Raw genomic sequence first — 21,523 nt, 5'->3', positions numbered from 1 at the left:
GCGATTTATGGCAGGATGCTGGCTTTGCAAATACAAGAGCTGCTGGCTAGTCGCACCTTTGTTCTGACACCAAAAATACATGCATCTTCCTAGATGTCTGAGGTCATGAAAAAGCTATTCCAAACCATATACTGAAGAATCACTAACATAGTTTAACAGCACAATTTTTTTTGCCCTAATCAATTTACCTTTCAGCCAATCTTCTACAAGCAGCTCAAAATTGCATCAAACTATATCCAGAGGATCACTATGTTCTGATCTCCCCTTTCTTTATATTACAACTCTTATTTCACAGTAGTTTCTGCATTTATACAAAACTCAAATGAGAAGAAGAGGACTCCTTCACTGGTAAAAGGTAACTCCAAGCATTGCTAGCACAAAACTGATGATTTGCCTTGTTTTAGAAAATGAGCTGCTTGGCTAGAAAGCTGGGAAACCTTTGGTGGAATGTTGAAGTGAAGCCCCTCTGGGAATGAATTTAGAAAACCATGTGCTCCTGCTACCTCAAGCCCAAACTTCCCTGGGAGTCACATTTTCTGAAACTGGTATTATTTTGCCCCATGGTGTTCTGTCATGTAGCTCACCTGGACTGCTCAGTTTGCCAAGACTTTCATTGGTGAGATGGACAGGAGAAAAGATCTCCTCTACTGAGCCCTGAGTATTTGCAAGAATGACAGCTAAACGTGCTCCTGGAAGACTGAAAGACTAGAGAAGCCTGGCATTTGGGCTGGGGCAGGTGAAAAATATTCAGTTCTTACCCCCTTGCTTGTCCTCTTTTGCACAGCACCTTCGGCTTCCCCAGTGTGGCAAAGAGGAGGATGGCACAGGTCTCGAACAACCAGAGAGGACAGCTGTAGGGCATACTGCGACAGCTCAAGGGCAGCAGGGTCTCAGCTTGGACAAAGAGCCCCATGTGTGAGCAAGGCTTTCACTGCATTTACTGTACTCACTTCAATGCTCAAAGGCTGCAGTGGCAAACTTGCCCCGGGTGTTATTCCAGTGCACCTCATAGGTTTTGAAAACAAGCATGGGCAATTTAGTGAGTATTTTTCTGTGATTTTCCTGTATTTTAAAAGGGAAATGCACCGCTTGTGAGTAATTAAAAAAATACTAACTGCTTCACTATGCGAAGTTAAAATTCATGAGAGCCTAAAAGCAAAGAGCAGCGCACAGACAAATTAATGCTTTATGTGTCACTGTAATATGTGAACATTGAGTGTAAAGTAGCAATATGGAGGGGGATCAACTGTGTTCTCTGTACTTCACATTGTCAAGATCCTTAGGATGGTGAGGAAGTTAAGGGGATCTCTCAGTTCAGGCTTTTCTCTTTCTGATCCTGCAGTACAGAAGGGGTAAAAAGACAGCATATCTCTGTTGCAGAGCGTTTAGGAGCATCTCTCAGAAGGAAGTTTAGAGACAGACAACATGGGCGGCAGCCCAGTCCTCCCTCAGAGAACCGTCATGCTCTCCAGAAGGGCCTGTGAAGTCCAAGCTGTGGTTCAGCCTTCACTCTTACCTCTTGCTTGTGTTTCAAGAGCCCGTTCCTCTAACTTTCTGTCCCTTTTCGGGGGCTTGTAGAAATACTTTGGACATCTCATCTTTTGAACCTGAGCTCCTGTTGCTCCTTTAGAGATGAGCCAGCAAAAACGACCATTTCTTCACCAGGCGTGGAATTGCAGTCCTTTCCCATTCTTGGGTCAGTTGGAAACAGTAAATTTTCAGGAACTGCACCTGCTGTTGAGACCTTGAGACTGTGGATCATCTAAAAAGGAATAAGCACACTTCTGGAGGTTATTGCTACTTTAGAGGCTGTCTCCTAAGAGTAGATAGGAAGTTTGTTCAGAAAAGCAACAGATTAAACTGTGGTTTGCTTCTGCTGCTGCCAAGAGCACTAGGTGGGCACTTCCATTCAGGATTGTGGGTTTTCTTTGGGATATCCACCTACCAGCACAAAAAACACACTGCAAAACAAACAGGACAGCAGGGCAGTTTTAGGCTGTTTTTCAAACAAATATCTGTAACATGCCTTGACCAACAGGTCCCACAATCCTTGCACAGCTAAAACCTGACAACATCCATGAATATGTTTGTTGGATTACTCCAGCATCTCCTCTTTCTACAAGATAGCTAGGAGAAACCTATCGCTTCTTAGTTCAAAGCTAAGATAGAGCTGAAGGATGGCTGTGCTGGTGTAAGCAGCAAACGTTAGAGAGCACAAGGGATGCAGTAAGCTTACAGCTGACTGCATGTTGGCACATTCAACTCCGAAGGACATAAAAGTCTGTATGCTTTCTGGAGCAGATGCTTTTCTTGAGTACCAGGCAAGAGTGAAAATCCCACAAGACAGCCAAGGAAGGTTAAAACAGTTGGGCTCTTGCAGTACCCAGAAGAGAGTTGTTTTTGTCTTCCCTGTGTAGTGATATTGTGATATACAATACATGTGGGAAGCAATCCCTTGCCTAGCTCAGGTTTCTGTGACTCAGGGCCTCCTGGGTCTTTGTGGCTGCTCTTAGTTCACCAGGTTGACGTAATGCTGGATTTCAGGATCACTTGCCTCCTGCTTTTTGTCCTGGTCAACAGCAGCAGGGGTGTTGGCAGAGGTGCCCCCAAAAAGCTGTGGATGAGGGGGAATCTCTTGTGAAGGTACAGGCCAGCTCCTCCTCCAGCCCATTCTCACCTCTAACATATTTGGAGGGCAGCTGGAGCACCTTCCCTTTGCTGCCACCTCAACCTGGGTCCCATGGACAGTCCCTGATCGTCCTTTGTCCTGGTGGCTCCCAGGATTGCCACTCACTGCTGCAACAGGAGCTTGAACAGGTTGGGGCACTTGCCTCCTCCACGGTAGAGTCCTCGCAGTGCCACACTGAGGCTCAGGCAGAGTGGCAACATAATCGGGGGGGGGGCATAGGGATGTGACAGCCCTTCCTGACACCCCCAACATGCTCATCCCACATACCTGGATTTACTATCTCACACCACTCCCTTGGGTTGATGCCCAAACTGACATGGAAGTGACTTGCAGTTACACACACAGAAAGGCGACTCCAGTTATTCTGCAGCTAATTTAAATGTCCTGGGAAGGATGAAATCCTGGCAATGTATAGCTTAAGATATGCACTTGCAGGCTACAGCCTATTTCTGCATTCAAGGAAACAAAAATGAAACAAAATTGAGGTTGCACATAACAAAGAATCCAGCCACAATGGCCAGCTGTGGTGAGAAGCAGGAGTCTAAGTTCAGCAGATGCAATCACATTCCTCCCTGGGGAAGCTGTTATACAGTGACTACAAGCAAGACATTGCATACTGATACCAGCAAGCAACCAGCTTACAGTAAGTTCACAATCAAATCTTCCCCCGGTAACTGATTTGTGCAACCTGTCTCAACATGAGAATGAGCACAGAGGGGATGAGCTGGAATCACTGTATGGCTGAATAACCACCATTTTGCTGCCACATGACCAAAAACATGACAAGAACCTGCCTCAATCTGCAGTTAACATCTCCCAAACTCCCATCGTTCACGCAATGGCTGCACAGGCATGTGACTGGTGCAGAACAGGATGCCTTTAGCAAGGGGAATAGTTAACGCTGAAGCATACCACAGAGACATAGAGGAAAACAACTGCCTGGAAAAAATACAGCCAACTATGTATCTTTTTTTCCTACATGACTTATTGGCTGCTGCAGTTAGCAAAAGCATAGGGAAAGAGGGAACCAAGGCTATTAATTATCTCCAGGAATGAGAACAAAAATAAAAGCACATTACACAGTTGGGGATGGAGTGGGTATAACTAAATGCTCAAATTAAAAAAAGCTACCTGCAGTATTTAGAGGTTCATGTAAAAATGTAGGGTAAAATTTATGGACAAGCTCTGAGCCTGCACGCAGACAGGCGAAGGCAGTTTCTTCAAGTGTAACAGTTCACCACTAACTACTGTAAAGCTCAAAGAACATTTGGGAAGGGTTCAGCAAAAGGTTTTGCCTCCCTTTTTATAACTCAGAGAGGAAGGAGAGTGATCACATCAACGGGAGACACACTAAGGCTTTAAAGGACTTAAAGGTAAGAATTTTTGATGATTTGGGAGATGGATGTGAGAAAATTCACTTTCTAGTGAGCACTTAGAAACCAGAAACATATAATTGCTTTAGTCAAACAAAGTTTTAGGATTGGGCATTTAGTTCCTCCCCTGGTATTTACCATTCTGAATATGCAAAAGCATCAGAGCTTAGAGGAACACGACAGTCAGCCCTAGCAACCCTCCCGCCACCAGGTCTCTGAGAAAAGAAAGTGCTTTTTCATTGCAGTTTGGGTATCCTAAGCTGTGTTGTCATGTGTATTGTCTGTCCATCCCATGTACGTCTCTATTTTCCAGATAGGTGGACAAAATGATCACCTGCAATCTGGGCCACGCAACACGTACAATTAAACCATGCGAGGGTGCTGAGCACTGCTGCGTCTATTATGTTGATATTGATTATCACAGCAAGTATAAGGTTTGGAAGAAATTCAAAGGGAAGAAGTTTTGTGGCAATTGCATATGCAATCAAGAATGAACACAAGAAGCATGCAACTGCTTGGAAGCAGTGCCCGGTCTAAATAGCGAACTAGGATAACCCTGCACCCACTGCAAAAGGCGAAGAGAGAAGAAAAGCAAGCAGCGTATCTTAACTAAGTTTTAGGATACAGGATACGGACTAATACAGTGAACTAAATTAAGACTTCTTCATCAGTTTGCTGCTGTACACGACCTCGGTCTGCTTTGAAATGTGTTTCAAATCCAGCACACGGTAAGCATTCATTAATGGAGGTATGAGCTCTTAAAGAATCTAATAGTACAAATTTACCAAAGACTACGAAGGTAGGATATTTCAGGCATAATACTGTGGCAGACAATGCCATATACATGCCTTCAAACAGCCCTTCAGAGTTTTTTCCAGTGGAGTCCCTATCCATACACAAGTAACTTCACAGAACCCAAGCCACACTTTTGCCAGGACTCTGGCAGCTCAGCCCTACTGCAGCCCGTGCCTGGGAAAAGCTGTTCTAAAATTGGCAGCAGCTGAGCGCCGGCAGTTTTCAAACTCTTCCTGGAGTTTACTGGCACCTCACCAAACAGACTGTCCTCAGAGGCAGTTCAGTTCTGCTGCAAATATCTGTTCTGATCATTGCTATGAAAATCTTGGTGGTACTCACAAATCTGGAAGGAAAAAAAGGAACCACTGTGGATGCATCACACACAGAAATACGTCTGCTCACTGCACACTGAGTTTCATTTGATACACAGAAACTGTAAATGGTTGCTTCTGTGTATTTTTACGGCAACAATCTATAATTTTACTACTAAGATTTTTACATAATGCTGCAGAATTTATTTCTATGGTAGCCCCTGGCCACCGGCTAGATCTTCCGGCTAGCAGAGCAAGGGGCTAGATTGTCATCTTCTGAAGAACTGAAACCTGAGCATTTCCAAAAACAAAAACACCTCCCAAGATATGAATGGAGGCGGCACCGCTGTTCTGAATCTGAAACACTAGCTCTGTGCTTCTGCTGTCTTGTGGACAAACTGCATCCAGCAGTAACATGAAAATGAGACCATAATTCTTTATGGGGATAAGTGCAGTTTTACTCAGCTGTTTCTTGAGAACAGAGAGCAATGGAAATATGAGGGACGGAAGGTAACTACAGGCTATATGAGAACCCAGAAAAGACAGCGAAGCCCTGGACCTATAGGAAGGAGGAACATCCCCAAAGCCTGAAGAGGACTGGAGGAAAGCATGTCTCTCAGAAAGGTATGTCCTTTTTTTGCCCCACGTCCAGAATTAGTGGTGCAGGAACTGACCTGCAATTAACTCATGTCTGGAAGATAAAGAAAAGGGCCCAGAGCTGTGCTACAAAAGCTGGTGCCCTCCATGTACCCATCAGGACAGCTTGGGGTTTGGATGCCCAGAGAAACCGGGCCCTAGGACCTCAGGACATCCTTCCTGGCAGGCGGATGAAAGGACAAGTGGAAGCCTAGGAATTATTTCAAGCCCTTTTTACAGATTATTTTCATGTTCACGCATGAATCCTTACACACTGTAACACAGCACAACTTCTGCTAAGTATTCTGATATGGCATTTGCTGTACGCTCGGTTGAAATGATTTTTCTCTTTTTACATGACAATGTAAGTCTCGACTATGAGCTGCAATCTGCAATTTTAAAAGCTTCCTGCTTATTGTGCTCTTGATGAAATAACACGAGCATGTGACTTGAAAATTACTTCAGGCCTCATGAAAATTGGGGGACAAAATGATATTGCTGTACCTTGCAGGACTCAAAAAACTATCGATAAAGACCAGGCCAAGAGGAACAGACGTGACTGCAAATTTATTTGACGTGAGTGTAGATTAAAAAGTAAATGACAAGATGCCATCTGCCTAACCTGTTAGAGCTGGTTTGCAATATTAAGGTCTTATAAAAGAATGTCAGCAAAATTTAGAAGATACTCTGACTTTATGGAAAAACATATTGGAAACAATCTGTGAAATTTCAGGAATGAATAAGGCTGGATCATTTTTTAGACTACATTTATAAAAAACTTTCTCAGGGAGTACTAGACTCAGAAAACACAATAAATTCTGCTCTCTGAGGCATTTTTGAAATGCCAGCACTGTTATCCTCAGACACATGAAATGGAGAATGGGACCCAACAGTGAGTGCTTCCTTTAGCCTTTGAGATTAGCACTCCTGGAAGAAAAACACATTCTCTTAAAAAGGCCAGCTCCTGTCAACACCATTTTCTCTTAAAGGATGCTATGAAGCTCTGTGGATGAGAGATGAGCTTGCACTGAGGGTTTGAGACAGGTGATGCTGTCCGACTGTAGCCCAGAGGAGATGCCTTGGGCTGCTGTTTCTGATCCTGGGCTAGGGGCAGTGTGAGTGCAGTGGGCAGCAACAACTGTGAGGAGGTTACGGTCCAAAGAAATTAGCTGGCGGAGGGGGGCTCTGCCCAGACCTGTTATCTGAAAATGGCGTCACGCCATTGGAAACTGCTCAAAGTTGATCTTTGGGTGCCTTGACTGTCGTGACAATCAGAAGAAAAAGCTTCCTCTGGCACATCGAAAGTCACTAATCTTCATTTTCAAGTCCTTCCTAATTCCCATCCTGTACCTTCTCCCATTTGACAGCAACAGGCTGTTTCCCACTTCTGAGCAGACTAATGTGCCAAACCCTGCTTGTTGGTACTACCTTTTTCAGAGAACTGTTCCTCATGCTTGGGAGGAGTCTCCAAAACCAGCCACAAAACTGTTCTCCTTCAAGTCCCTCATTAATAAAACAAAACAAAAATACTGCAAAAGATTCAGCACTAGCCTGTGGCACATGCCGAGACCACAGCCCAACCTGCAAGCCAGTCCTGCTTTATTACTTCCCCTTCATCCGAGCCTCTGTGCTGCCTCTGGCCTTATACCTCCCCTCTAAGCTTTCGGGAGAAGAGATGATTTTTTTACATCAGGTAGTAACTGTTTAGAGAGAGACCTCAGGCTTCGCTGAGCCCGGGACACCGAACGCAGGGAAGAATTGGGCAGAGCCCAGCTGCCAAAGCTATTTCTAGTAAACCACGTCAGTCTTATGGAGACTTTGGGGGCTACTGAGAAAGGCTGATTAAGCACATATGATTTAGGTGCCTTGGAAAGGTGACTGGGGGCACTCACATCAGATATCTAAAGTATCATCATGTGAACAACCCCCCAAACTGCCCTCTCCCATAGTTTTGAGCTGGTTCAAGTTTCAGCAGGAAATCTCTCCATAGTGAAAGCCTTGAGTGCCAAAGCCAAATGTGGCCACCTAGGAACCAGCCATCTGGTCTGCTCCTGTGATGGGAAGTCATCGGGGTCTGCCACTGCTTGCACGAATTGTGCTGCAGCTCACCCTTCATGACATTAATGGCGAACAGCATGGATAATTAATTTATGTTAAAAATACCAGGACTACACTGGCAGATTCAGTATTCCCCCTAGGAAGAGAATGAAAGAAAGAACACCTGCTGTGTGACAGATGTCAGTCATACGTTTAACCGCACTTCTGGAAGGCGCTCAGATATATATGTCAAGTGATTAGAGCCAGGTGAGAACCTGCATAGAATAGAAGGAACTTCTTTATAGTTATATCTACACAAAACTGTTGGATCACCTTGCAATAAAAATGTTACTAAGGAAAATCCAATTAACTTTCCACACAGCTGAAGCTTCTGAGACTTGGAAAAAAAACACAAACTGAGAGCTCTTCAGTCAGTTACCTCGCATCACTGGATGGGCACTGCTTGCAGCACAGCTTGGAAAGAGGTGGTGATACAGCTATGTTATGACATGATATGCGAAACACTCACTATACAGTGTAACATGTAGCTCCCCATCCAGGAAATAACAAGATGTGCCTAAAACTTATCTGGAGGAAGCAGGAACAGCTCAGGTAGAAGATGTGAGTGAACATCAACGTTTAGAGTCTTGCTGACTTCCAAAAAGCCAGGATTTTACCCACTAAGAACAATGTGTTTCCATTCCCTATTTAAAATAGTTGCAGACTGTCATTCTTGAGAACATAAGATGACTTGTAGCGAGGTTTTAAAAACTCTTGACAGGCAAAAAACTAGAAAACTGACAGTCATACCTTCTCCATCAGAAAACTGAAATCTGAGAGCCGTCCAGTTTTACTTCAAGATCCCAACTTGTATGAAACAACTGGGAGCAATGCAGAAATGATGCCACCAAAAATCAAAGACACAGAAGTAACATGAGGAGGGAAAGACAATGCAAACACAAATGGAGATGGCAGGAGAGGAAAAAAGGTGGCAGAAAGAGCACAGATGAATGCCAATTTAGACAAAAACATAATTAGCACTAATAAAGTTCATGCAAGTATTTTCATTGACTATTTAAATTACTGCATGATGAAAATAATTTTTATATCTTGATGTAACAATCCTTGAAGATTTGGGGATACAAGGGAAAACCTATACTTCAAAATAAATTGACACATGGGGCTTACATGATCACTAGATGCATTCTTTATGTTTGTGCTTAAACAGATATCCTGTTTATACTACAGGAAACTCTCACACCTTGAACATCATAGTTCATCCAATATCATTTCTTTTGCCAGTTAGATCATGGCCAGTTTCTACCTTACCAGGATTTGGAAAGGCTAATTTACAGTAACACATTTTTTCTCCACATCAGACACTCATGGTTAACCCAAGACTGTGGATGCCTAAAAAGGAGAGCCTACAGATAGCAAGGGCATGACCTCTGAAACAATCCATATAAATCATAAATATTGTGAAGATGGTGGAGGGAATGTCAATAAAAAAACTTTAATATTTATGAGAATGCCTGTTGATGGGCTATTCTTCTATGTCCTATTTAGAGATAAGCAGAGGCATAAATGTTAGACTGTGTTCTGCTGCCTTACAAAAAAGATGTATATCACAAAGTTTTGTGTAAAATTTGTACTGTGGTATTTTTATAGTATTCTATAGTATTTCTGTATGGCCTACTTGGGAAAAGCAGGGAAAACCAAAAGCCAGCAGTTGGAAAAAATCACAGCCTCACAGAGAAAGTGGTTATGATTTCTGTAATTAGTCTTTTTAATTAGTATCACAGTTGATCTGGTAGGATGCATCAAGCGAGGTGCTGAAGAGGTCTGCCCTGGGTGCTGCACTCTTCCCTGTCTGACCCAATGATTTGATAATGGGTAAGAATGATTTACCTTGCCGATGGCACATACCTGGGCAGGACTGGAAGCACAGAGAGGGGTGGGATTAGAACTGAGATTGTTTCTTGAGCTTGTCAAGATCTATCTGGAAAATGATAAGCTGCAACTCGCTCAGGATAAATGCAAGCTTCTGTGCTAAAGCTGAATAAAAGCCTCTGTATGGATATGGAGTGAGAAATGCCTGTTTTGGTAGCAGTTCTACCAAAAAGACCTGGGAAGACACAGTTACAAACTGTGCATGAGTCAACAAGGTGCTGTCACAAAAACCCAGCATTTTGGGTGTACAAGCCCTTGTAGTGTTTGCAGTCCTTCTGCTCAAAGCTGGTAAGATGGCAGTGAAGGTACTTCTCCCAGTTTTGGATTCAAGAAAGAGATGGACTGATCGGAAAGAGTGCAGATTAAGCAACAAGAACTAGATGAGGGCTAAAAACTACCCTTGGTGGAAGGCTTTGTATTTGTTTAGGAAAGGATGCAGGAGAGACTTGACTACAGTCTTCAATTATGTAAAAACGCTGCAACAAGGAAGGCAACAACCTGTTTCCAGATCTCCTCTCACAGAACATGCCCGAAAGACTAAAAGCAACAGACTTAGATGGTAGCAAGCGAAATATGGGTTCGATAGGAGGAAAATTATCTATAGTAGGCTCTGAATATCCATCACTGGAGATCTTGAAAAGCTGATTTGACCAATTGTCATATAGATGGTCTTTGCTGTGTAGACCCTGAAATATACTATTATAGGTAAGGACCATCAGATAGCAAATTTAAGTTTAGTGTCAACTGAATTACTTTCTTTTAACTTTTTGCAGACTGCTGAGTGCCAGCTGGGTTGGAAACCAGGGTGAGGAATGGTCTGGCTTAGCCAGTCTGACCTTTGTATGGGGGAACACAGCTGACAGCCCTGCCAGCACTATTTTAATACATCATATAAAACATCCTCTCATCCTCCTTGTCCTTGGACTTCTCATGGTCTTGTGGAAGACAAGGGAAGTCTGAGGCAAAGGAGAGGCTCTGCTCAACACCAGCAAATCAAAACTGTTTAACGACCCAGCATTTTTTTGCGAGAAGACAACATGCCAGTGTAGTTTCATACAAAACAGCGGAGAAAAAAAAGCTGTAAAACCAAGCAATCAAGTCAGGAAGTGCCAGAATTAAGGACTGTCTGAGTAACCTTAATTCCGACCTTTGGACATATGCATAGAGAGTTTAATTACACTATCTCTTACAATTTTCCCTTCTCCAGCATACAGGTTTCTTTTTCATTCACCATCTTGTGCACAGTGCAAGCTTATTCTATGTCTACCTTCCAAACACTGCATGAATATCTACTCAGTATGTTCCTCACTGAAATTCTTCTTGCTTTGCTTTTGGAGGTTATCAGTATTGATCAGTACCAGATCATCTCTCAAACTCCAAACCCAAATGAACTTATCTTTATCATACCCCTTTGAGGTAGGGAAGTATCAGTTGCCCCATCTGATCAGCAGGGAACATAGGCACAGGCAGAATAAAGGCAAAATTATGCAGTCTCCATTATCAGGAGGGCCTGGCTTGAGATGCCGACAGATTTTCCACAGTACTTGCAATTATACAGCACTTTGCTTTTTGAAAGCACAGTTTTCAACAGCCATTAACACTGATCACTTCTTTGGAGTACCAACACTGGTGTCCAGAAAAAAAATCAGGCTATACATGGGGCGATCATCTGCAAAGTGTCTTGTTAACAATGACACAAACCCTTTTGCAAAGCCAGGCACAGAATTTGTTTCTTGAAAGCTGCTTTCACTAGGGGCCATTTCCCTCTAATCCCCTCCAGCTTTTGCCACACCTTTCCTCTTCTGCAACAGAAAAAGAGCAGCCGCCCTACAGATAATGTCTACATTACATCTACAGATAATGTTGTCCTCCATTACATAGTCCCAAACAGTTCCTGGAGCATTAGGCAGGCAAAACAGCAAGTGGAGCAAGGCTCCTGTGAAAAACACACAAAACCATGCATAAATCAAGATGCATGAGCAAACTCAGCAGGCAACCAACTCTTGTATGCTCCCGTAAGCTACCACACGTACCCTGTGCAAGCCTAAGTCTCCTCTAGCAAAGTAAACATGAAGTTACTTGAGTCTTGCGAAAAGCAAAGTGAAAAGCAGTATTTCCATCATGTGCATAGACTTGGCCCTGATTGCCCTGACTTGGCAAGACTAAATGCTTCAGGCCCACAGGACTGCAGAATCTCGGACTGGCCGACCACCCAGCAGCAGTGCACTACTGCTGGACACACTTGCCCCAAAGCAGCAGGAGACCCGCACCTGGTCCCCGCAAGGGGGGTTGGGATTCGGGTGCTCTGCCCCGTTCTGCGGGCAAACACCTTCCAGTACTAATGGCACCACGGATTCCTGGCATCACAGACACCAGTTGCCATGCCCCGCAGCTCCCCGGCGCAGGAGTCGTGCCCTTGCTGCTCTCTCCCCCCCGCTCCCTTTCCCTTCCTCTGCCTCAGAGGGAAGCACTTCGCTCTGCTCTTACTCCCCTGCTGTGCCTTGCCAACAGCGTGCGCTAAAAATATGACCAGATGAGGATACCCACAGGAGCCAGGGATTAACCCGTGCCTTTACCCTGCAGCCTCTCTGCCATTTTCAGATGGAGAGTCTATTGAACTAACTTGTAAAGGTTTAGCATTAATAGCAGACTCGGCTGATATTGCTTATGAGATCTGTCTCCCTGCTCATATTGCACGTTGGACATATCTGATGTAGAAAATGGAAAAGACAACATTTAAAAATTTAAGTATCCAAAGTGAAGGACCTATTGGAAACAGGAAAAAGATTACTATTTTATATATATATACATACATATATACCTGTGTATATATATTTATTTTTATATATATATAAAATATTTCTCTCTCCCCTCTATGCTAATTTGTGTGCTTACATATATAAATTCATACATGTTATATCAGCACTGTGCTTAGTGAGGTTGGGCAGAAAGCCTTAGCTGCCCTCAATCAACTGACATGAAGAGTGATATTTTTCTCAAATTAATCCACCTATAGTAAATTACCAAGATTAATAAACACCTAGACACAAAGTCTTTCTGCCTACAGGACAAATTTGCTCCACATGGATTAAGGAACCAATCTAACTGGCAGTATTTCTAACCAAGAACTAACACCCAGGAGCTGTTATCCTTCCCTGTTGACTACTAGTGTATAGGGTAGGTCTGAGATGTCTAAAAGACAGAGTATGTTTCTGCAAAGAGTTTAAAGTGGCTACTTTCTAAAGAGTTAGCAATTCCCATTTGCCACTTTAAGTGTTTAGAGGTAGCCTGTCAAAGAGGAAGGGAAATCGGAGTGTCATTAATGACAGTCTTATCAGAGTGGTGCCCAGACACCCCAGTGAGTGCCCCAGGCCAGGACCTCTGCGTACAACACAAACACAAAACACATACAAGAAGCAGGAAAAGGCCAGAAAAGAAATCCAGTGTATAAAGGTCCAGAATTTAACATAAATAAAAGACCCATGAGGCTTGGGGTTTATGTTTAAAATGATGCCTCAGCACATGGAAGGAACAATCCAATTGCACTAACTGCAGAAAAGCCAAAATCATACCAAAGTGCTAAAACCTGATATTTTTGGAAAACCAATTTTTATGCTATCTTTGACTATGACATCTATGACTTTCATTTACTTAAAAAAAAGAAAATAGTATTTCTCTACGGAAGAACACAAACATGATGTGTAGCCAGACAAGAAAGTACTTTTGTTATTATTAGTAGCTGTGGCTGACGAGCTTCTCCAGCCAGGCGTGGAAGAACTGTGCTGGGCCTGTGAAACAGATGTGTCACTTGGACTGTGAATTGCTCGAAGAGTCAGAGGGAAAAACCGCCCCACTGAAATCTGGCCAAACAGCTGCTTTTGGTATGCTTTTCAGCATCACAAAGAAAAGCTACCTTACAATTTGTTCATCTGCCACATTTCATCAGCTGGAATTTCACTGAAAACACACTATTTTGGCTACACTACTGTTTGTGTTTTGTCTTGCATGCCACTACAGCTATGTTCAATTTACATGCAAACCATTCAAGTTAGCTATACCTATCACAGAACAGACTGCTCTCTGGGGAGTTTTTGAATTTAGATTTAATAAATATTGTTGTCTTTATGGTGATACAGGTGGGGAACTGAACATGGGTGTGACAAAATATTAGGAAGAACAATTCTATTACAATGACAGCTGCTAGCACCAAAATGACTTACTAAAAATTGGTGTCAGCCTATTAAATCTTCTGCACACTTTCAAGAGATACAGTGGTAAAAGATCTGGCTTTAACTTTTTCAAAATGCCTGAGTCCAGAAGCACCTTGTCCCATGGCAGGGGCTTTTTCCTGTGATCACTAAAGAATTCAGCTGTTTTGAGGCAAGACAGTTACTATAAACAACATCGGCAGCTATGATTTCATAGCACTGACAGATTAAGAGATAACAAACTACAAGCACTTAGGATGTAGAGGGAAACGAAGAAAGTTCACAAAACCCTAGTTTCACAACTATAAAGAACAAAAAAGTGTTACAGATAAATCTTAGGTTTCTCCAGATACTCAAACTTGCTTGTTTTTGTTTTTGCAATTAAGCAAAGAAATTTTAATGACTCCAGACAAAAACAAAAGAACAATGGGGTCAACCGAAGAGACTACTACAGATAGCATTAATATTATAAATAACATACAGCCATCGCTGAACAGAGAATATGCCCTATAGGCATACCTATGGAAAAACAACTGAGAAATAACTTGTGGATACTGCGGCATCCACTCATAAAGGAGACTGGCTTAAATCTGTTGCCAAAGTGCCCACCCAGCAGGATGAGGCCTAAGGTCGGAGCCTACAGAGGAATTATCGAAATGTTTCAGGCTCGCACATTCCCCCGGGGGAAATCTCAGATGGGACGGGGCGCACAAGCCATGTGTCTGAGCTTCCTAATGTCAGACAGCTCCTACTTGGAAATCTCATGGAATGGCCACACTCTCTTTTCTCTCCCACATGCACAAAACCTATGGGGGAAAAAAAAGACAGCATATCTGGGAAAATTTGGATGTAAAGCAGCACGAGATACATCGGACTGGCTTTGCGCTGCAATCTAAGTGTTCATGTCGCTAGGATTAACTCCAATAATATTATTTATTTCAGCAAAGCCTGTTGGACTACAACTTCACTTGTGTTTGCAAATGGGAATGTTTGTCAAGATATTGGACGTATTCATTATTACATATACATCCACACAAACTGCTAAATCCTTAGCTGTGTTATTGTGATCTTTCCAAGATTTCTGCTGAATTCATCCATGAAGAGGACTAAAATGGAAGTAGTTTATGATATGTTATGATATGTTAAGTGTAGTCCCTATTTTCACTCTTATTTGGATAAAAAGGGAATGGAGTGGCAGGAGGGGAAAGGTGAATTTTAAATACCACGACAAATAAGTAATTAAAAATAAAGGCCATTTTAATTTTGGAGGAAACAGCATAGAAAATTAAATGGAAGATATACTCTTCTTTAAGAATTATTGTATAAATTATACATACATATGTACGGTACGAACAGCAAAAAGGTATGAATGCAATGGAGCTAAAATCTGCTTATTACTTCATTTTCCAGAAGGTGCAAGATCTCCACAATAAAAACACACAATAATAAACCTTTCTCTGCTATAAAAATTACTACACTTTTGCATAAAAGGGCTGTAAGTCCACTGAGCAGTAGGCTTCCAAACTGCTACCAACTCTCTGCCCCATGAGTTTAGGTCACTCAAATAGGCCACGGAAGAAAAATGATGCAATCATCAGACTAAGATGTCTGTAGCAGAAAAAAAGTATGCCAACACTGATTTTGGTAATTGCCTGGTTTTTTACATAAAGGCTAGTTTTGTAACATTAACGGCATGTTTGGGATTTTATGAACATTGTACTAAAGGTCTGCAGAGTTAGGGGATTTTAAAATGCGGCCTGCAGTACATGCAGCTGTCAGTTAAGCACAGCTCTTGCTTCAACCGAACAGTGCCTCAAAGTATGTGATTTTCCTTTTTTCAGCTATTTTTCCCTTGCACCTTCACTGAAAACCAGATGAAAGCACTCAAAAGCAGAAATCTTAAAATGGCCATGATAAGCACCATGCGAACAGCTCTCAGTGAAATAACGTGTTTATCCAAACTCGTAGTAGGAGAAACTGCCTTTTACACCCCATCTTTAGACTGTGTTCTTTAGATAAATAGATTATTTCGCTATGAGCTACTACAGGGTACGATATGCACACACATAAATATATTAATGCCTATATGTAAATATGAATTTTTATATATTGAATATATATAAAACATTTATGACAAAGAGCAGATTACCAATACCACCGCAGCTTCTTTCTAGGTAAAGTACACCACAAGCATCATGGAGATGTATCCGAAATATGCACCCAGGCTATGGGTCAGTGTTTTTACCTTTCGCTGCTTGAAAGCAAGCCCCTCTCTGGCGTCAGAGCAAGGCCAGGGCTTCAGCAGGGCCCGGGCTGGACCTCTCTGCAAGGTTTTGTCACCTTTTTTTGCATTTTGTCAAGTGGGACAGTCTACACGGTCACCGGTTTTGGGACCTCCTGTGGGTGAGCCTTGCTGCACCAGTGCAGAAAGCTTTCCGACTCTTCCCGAGCGCTCTACTGTAATAGTACTTTAGCATGAAAGCAAGTTTACGCTAAATGGGCTGGAGTCAACACCGACTGTTGCCTTGCAATGCAAGAGAAGCCCACGTAGTCCCTTGCACCCGCAATGAACTTCCCAGGGCCTGCGAGAGCTTCTGTGCCAACAGCAGAGAAAGCCAAGTAGCACAGAGTGACTGAACTCAGCTTTGTCAAGATCACAGGTAAAAAGCATATGCTTAAATCTCAACATAAACATTCAGGGCCCGATGTACAGAATTCCTGAGAATCCACAATGACAGTGAAGGCTGTCCAGAGCTGTGGACGCTCAGCAGCTCTGAAAATTCAAAATAAAAACCAGACTCTTGGTGATCTGGTTGGATTTTAATACAGTGCCTGTCCTTCTCTAACGTATGAATGGAACTGGATCAAGCAACAATAGATCTCTAACAGACATGTGCATGCAGGAGACAACTTCTTTCTTAGACTACATTACCGAAGCACCCCCTACCAGACCAGTAGCAGAAATGTGCTCCTATTATTTACACAATATAAAGTGCATTATGATTTTATTATTGAACTGACAGACTTTCTGCCTGGACCATACAATTTTGCAACAGAGGTGAGGGCTTAAATATGAAATTCTCTCATGAGAAAAAGAGGTTCAGAATGGTGCTCTTCACCCTGTCCTAGAATTGTTTTTGGCCGTTCTTTCTAGTGCAAATAAGCTTGTGTTTTCTCAAGTTTAAGGGACATGGCAGTTTTAGGGCAGAACGAATGAAAATTTAAAATGCATTAGGAATTCAGCATTCCTAAGCATTGCACTGGGCCCTTCTGCTCACAAGCAGCCTACATTATTGCTGCCCTCAAAAGTTGAAAACGCACTGCCAAAAATAATGAGGAACCCGTTTCCAAATCTAACCATTATAATCTTGCATTGCTACATTTTGAGTTAGTCTGTTATTATCCTCAAATGACAACATTTGCAAACATCAGTGCTTTACGTTTCTGTGGAAACCCGTTCACTTGCAGTTTACCCATTGGTATTAACTTGAAGATCTCGATCCAGTTTCAGATACTAAGGTGCAACCTGCTTGGGGAGAGTAAATGCATTAGTTAATCCTGCAGACCAGAATTGAGCCCTACCCAGTAGCCAGCAGATGCTGATTTCCTGGGCCATATTTACAATAACCTAATGCAATTAGAAGGCCAATTAATGAACACAGTAAAAGAATTTTTAAAAAATGGTTTAAGCAGATGCTGATCTCAGTTTAACTAAGATGCAGCCAGATTGCATTTAGTTACCCATTAGTCAAAATGGCAAGCGGATAGCAATAGTGAAAGCCATTTTGCATCTTTTTTTTTTTTTTTTAAATCTGTGAAGAAAAGATACCTTTTTAATCACCTTGCATGTAGCAAATATTTTCTTCACTAACTCTACAGGAACACATGGAATGCATGATCACTCACAACATATGCGTAACTTAGGCAAATTCCAACATAGGAGCTTTTACTATTCACTGAGGCAAACATTTAGCTTTGACTGGAAGATGTCAAGTTTATAGGGGAGGAATGCCACATAGGAACGTGAAAGGGAAAGCACGCGTTAAAAGTTTGTACATTCATAGCTCCCATTGGTTGGTATCTCTGCTAAGTTACTCTTTGCTCCAGGCACTATGATGGGCAGCAGCAGTCAGCGATATGCTAACTTATGCATCAACAAATCATTCGCTAAACTCTGGTTTCATACCAACAATATGATACCAATTTATTTTAATATCATTTTTGACTTGCTAAAAACATTGGGACCAAAGCCCTAAAAGCCAAAATGAACCAGGACCCATATAACCTCCAGCTGATCCATCACGGTCCACTAGCAGTTCAAGTGGTGGAATGAGAAACCTCTGATATCGTTTAAAAAGTACCTGAAAGAACAATCTACACGTAAAAGGATGGTAGTTTTGACATTAAGCCAAATCCTTGTTTGCAGTAACTGCTGTATGTGATTTTACATAAAGGGGATATCACCTAAAACAGTGAAATTAACTTTCTTACTTCCTGTCACAACCGTAACATTTTTCCTAAAGGTTCTTTGGTGACTTTGGTGCAAGCTTATATTTTTTTTCTTTTTTCTTTTTTTTTTTTTTGTTAAAACAAATTGACTACTTTTAGAATCCAAACTTAAGTCCAGATTATTCTCTTAGTTCCCACCCCCGCATACCCAACCTTTCTTGTTATGGTTAATGACATAACAGAAAATAGCATTTGGATTTCATGTGGCCATGTAGCGTGCAGGTGGGTTCAAACTAAGAGTGAAGTATGGTTTGGTTTCAGGTAAATTTGTTTCTAAACAGATTAGAGAGAACATGTAATGGTTGGATCAGAAAGTAGCTGGTCCACATGCACACGAGGCCACTCTGTAAAAAACAATTCACATGGTTATAAATATCTGATTCAATACACTAATGCATACTTAAAAAAAAATCTTAATAGTAGGCAACACGTTACTTAAAGTATCTGGAGCTCAGTCATACTCCCATTGATTTCAGAAGGAAGAGAACTGGTCCCCCAGTGGCCAAGAAAGTCCCTTAAATGATACATATTTATCTTTGGAGAAATGCCAAAGAATTTTGAAAAACCTTCTTCAAGCCTCCTGAACAGGTAATTCCACACATTTTTCCCTCCAGGCAGAGGATTTATACTGCAAGAGGGGATACCTGTAAAACTGATGTTACAGAGACTGATAGTTTTCAGTGGGACTTTACAGTCCTACTAGTAGGCAATCAGGTATCAGCTCGCGTGATTATAGCCTCAGCTTTGACAGGGTGGGAAGGAGCCGATGGTAGGACATGGATATTACCTTGTAATAACAACATCTGTAAAATCAACTTGACAGAAAACCTGATACAGCTTTAATCATGGCATTGAAAACATACTCCAGATAAATATGATCGAGATGCATTTTTATGCGAATCAAATGGTGCACCAAACCCCCCAAAGGTCTTTCTAACAGAAGGAGGAGAAAAATGCCCAGATGCTTTCCTCACACTTTTAACATCGCAACTGCATTAATCTCCTGTTTGGGAGAGAACCCTGGAATCTCAGTAACAGCAATCATTCGACACCTGCTTCACAGCCACTTGCTGGAACCCATAACACACCTACTATAAAAATATCTTCTGAAATTTTGAGAAATGCATTAAAAAAAATCATCAGCCTTGCAAGGGCAGAACACGTAGATGAAGAATGGATTAGTATTCATTGCCATTAATTCAGAAGGTTTAGAACTCAAGCACAGCTTTGCAATCCCAGGATACTCAGGTTATTTTGGTCAGCATAAAACTGCACGATTAAATAACAAGTCTTCCACCCTTTACCAGTGCATTATAAAGGTCTGACCAGTTATCAAGATTTTACCCATACAGAATATTGTTTCAAATTCAGTAACCAGCAGGCACCAATTTCAAAACGTCCACCTCTCCTCATACATGTATGAGCAGTTAATATGAAGTTGCCTATTTTAGTAAGTGCCCTATGGCTAAGTTTCCCAGCCTTTCGACTGAGCACAGACAGAATTCATTTCCAGAAAATCTGTCATAAGCAGAAACCAATATATTTTAGCATGAGGTTTTTGTATTGCACTGAAGTGCAACACAAGTCTTATCTAGACTATTTAAAGGTTAGAATGTTGAATTTTTTTTTGTGCTGATATGCATACTTCCACAGTCTTCCATACTTGAAGCAGCTGACTCATACAGACTTGGGAGGTTGGTATTTCATAAGAAATAGAGAGATGTTTTGAGTGTAATTTAACATGATAACCAGACTCCTGCAACATTATGTATTGGAGTTAGTAACAACTACCCAAAAAGGATTTTTACAAAAAAAAGGGGCAACTTCAAATTACTTTATATCAGTCCCTCTCACCAATTTCTGCTTTTTTTCCCTTTTTTTTTTTTTTTTGCCAGACGGCCAGTTCAATGCACTCTATTCGAGACCCTCTTGCTCTTCACCACTGTCCCCTCTGACATCCATTCTTTTTTCTTTATGGCTGTTGTAAATCCTCCTCATCTCTTCTTCATACTTGATAAAATTCTCCCCAAACCTTGTCCACGCTTTGTACGGAACAGTGATGGTGTTACGGTACGGTGGCCTCACCTCACTTACCTTCAGAAAAATGCCATACCTGTTGGATCCCACATCAAAGTAGAACCGCTTGTTGTCCACTCGGAAGGAGGTGCCCTCAGGGAGCTCTGGGGGCTCATCGCCTCCACCTCGGCGGTCCTCTACATCCCCTTCGCCATACTCTTCAATCAGCTGGACCAAAGCATCCCTGAACTCAATCATCCCTTGCGCCGGAAGGACAATAGTCTGTTCCTGCCCCAAACTGTGGCCGAAATAGCCGATCATGCCAGGTCCTCGACTCATCGTTTGCCTAATGCGTAAGAAGCGCCCCCGCTGATTCTCCTTCAAATCCAGGTAATACTTCCTGTTGTCCCGCTCGATGTACTCCGTCTTGAGAACACTGTGCGGGTGCTCCTCAGAGCCCACTGACACTGGAGGCGAAGGCGGAGCGGGCTGCTGCCGCCGTCTCAAGTGCTGCTCTTTGCCATTGCTGTGCTCCTGCCGGTGGCCATGGCCGCCCTTCAGGCCCAGGTGGGCATAATGCTCGATGAAGTCCCCCAGACAGTCCTTCAGCTCAGCAGCCACGGACAAGGAGAGCGTCAGCTTGCTTTTCCTGATGTTGTCTTGCCGGCCTCTTCCGATCCAGACCTCCGCTATCTTCAGGAAGCGGCCTCGGGAGCTCTGTTTCACATCCAGATAAAATCGCTTTTTCTGGATGTCCACCCTCTTGGAGGCCAGCTCCTGGATCTCCATGCAGCCCCCCTGAGAGGAGGCCGGGTAGTGGTACTGCTGCTGAGACTGGGAATAAATGCTCCTGTGCAGGCCCGAGCCTCCCAGGTTCCTTCCTCCTCCTCCTCTCCCTCTTTCCATCTTTACCAATCAGCTGGAAATAATACATAACAGAGACACGGATGACAACATCAGCACCGGGGGCCTGCTCAGTGTCTTGGCAGCGAGGGCTCC

The 21,523-nt window shown here is 42.6% G+C and overlaps 1 protein-coding gene across 2 annotated transcripts in view; it reads right to left on the bottom strand.

The window, feature by feature from the left end:
- Positions 1-21,523, bottom strand: part of PURG (purine rich element binding protein G) — a 31,019-nt gene that overhangs the window by 8,104 nt on the left and 1,392 nt on the right. Inside the window, exons 2-3 of one of the 2 annotated variants that reach the window (XM_026116340.2) lie at positions 20,622-21,443; positions 1-1,762 (exon numbers count right to left, since the gene is read on the bottom strand). The exon at positions 1-1,762 is cut by the window's left edge and continues 8,104 nt beyond it. In XM_026116340.2, the coding sequence (XP_025972125.1) occupies positions 1,759-1,762; positions 20,622-21,430 (813 nt within the window). In that variant the 5' untranslated portion in view covers positions 21,431-21,443 and the 3' untranslated portion in view covers positions 1-1,758. Of the gene's footprint in view, positions 21,444-21,523 lie in introns of both variants that reach the window. The other variant, XM_026116337.2, reaches the window with a different exon arrangement.

The sequence above is a fragment of the Dromaius novaehollandiae genome, chromosome 4 (genome assembly GCF_036370855.1).
Source record: "Dromaius novaehollandiae isolate bDroNov1 chromosome 4, bDroNov1.hap1, whole genome shotgun sequence".
NCBI lineage: Eukaryota > Metazoa > Chordata > Aves > Casuariiformes > Dromaiidae > Dromaius > Dromaius novaehollandiae.
This window is presented reverse-complemented; position numbering and strand designations above follow the sequence as displayed.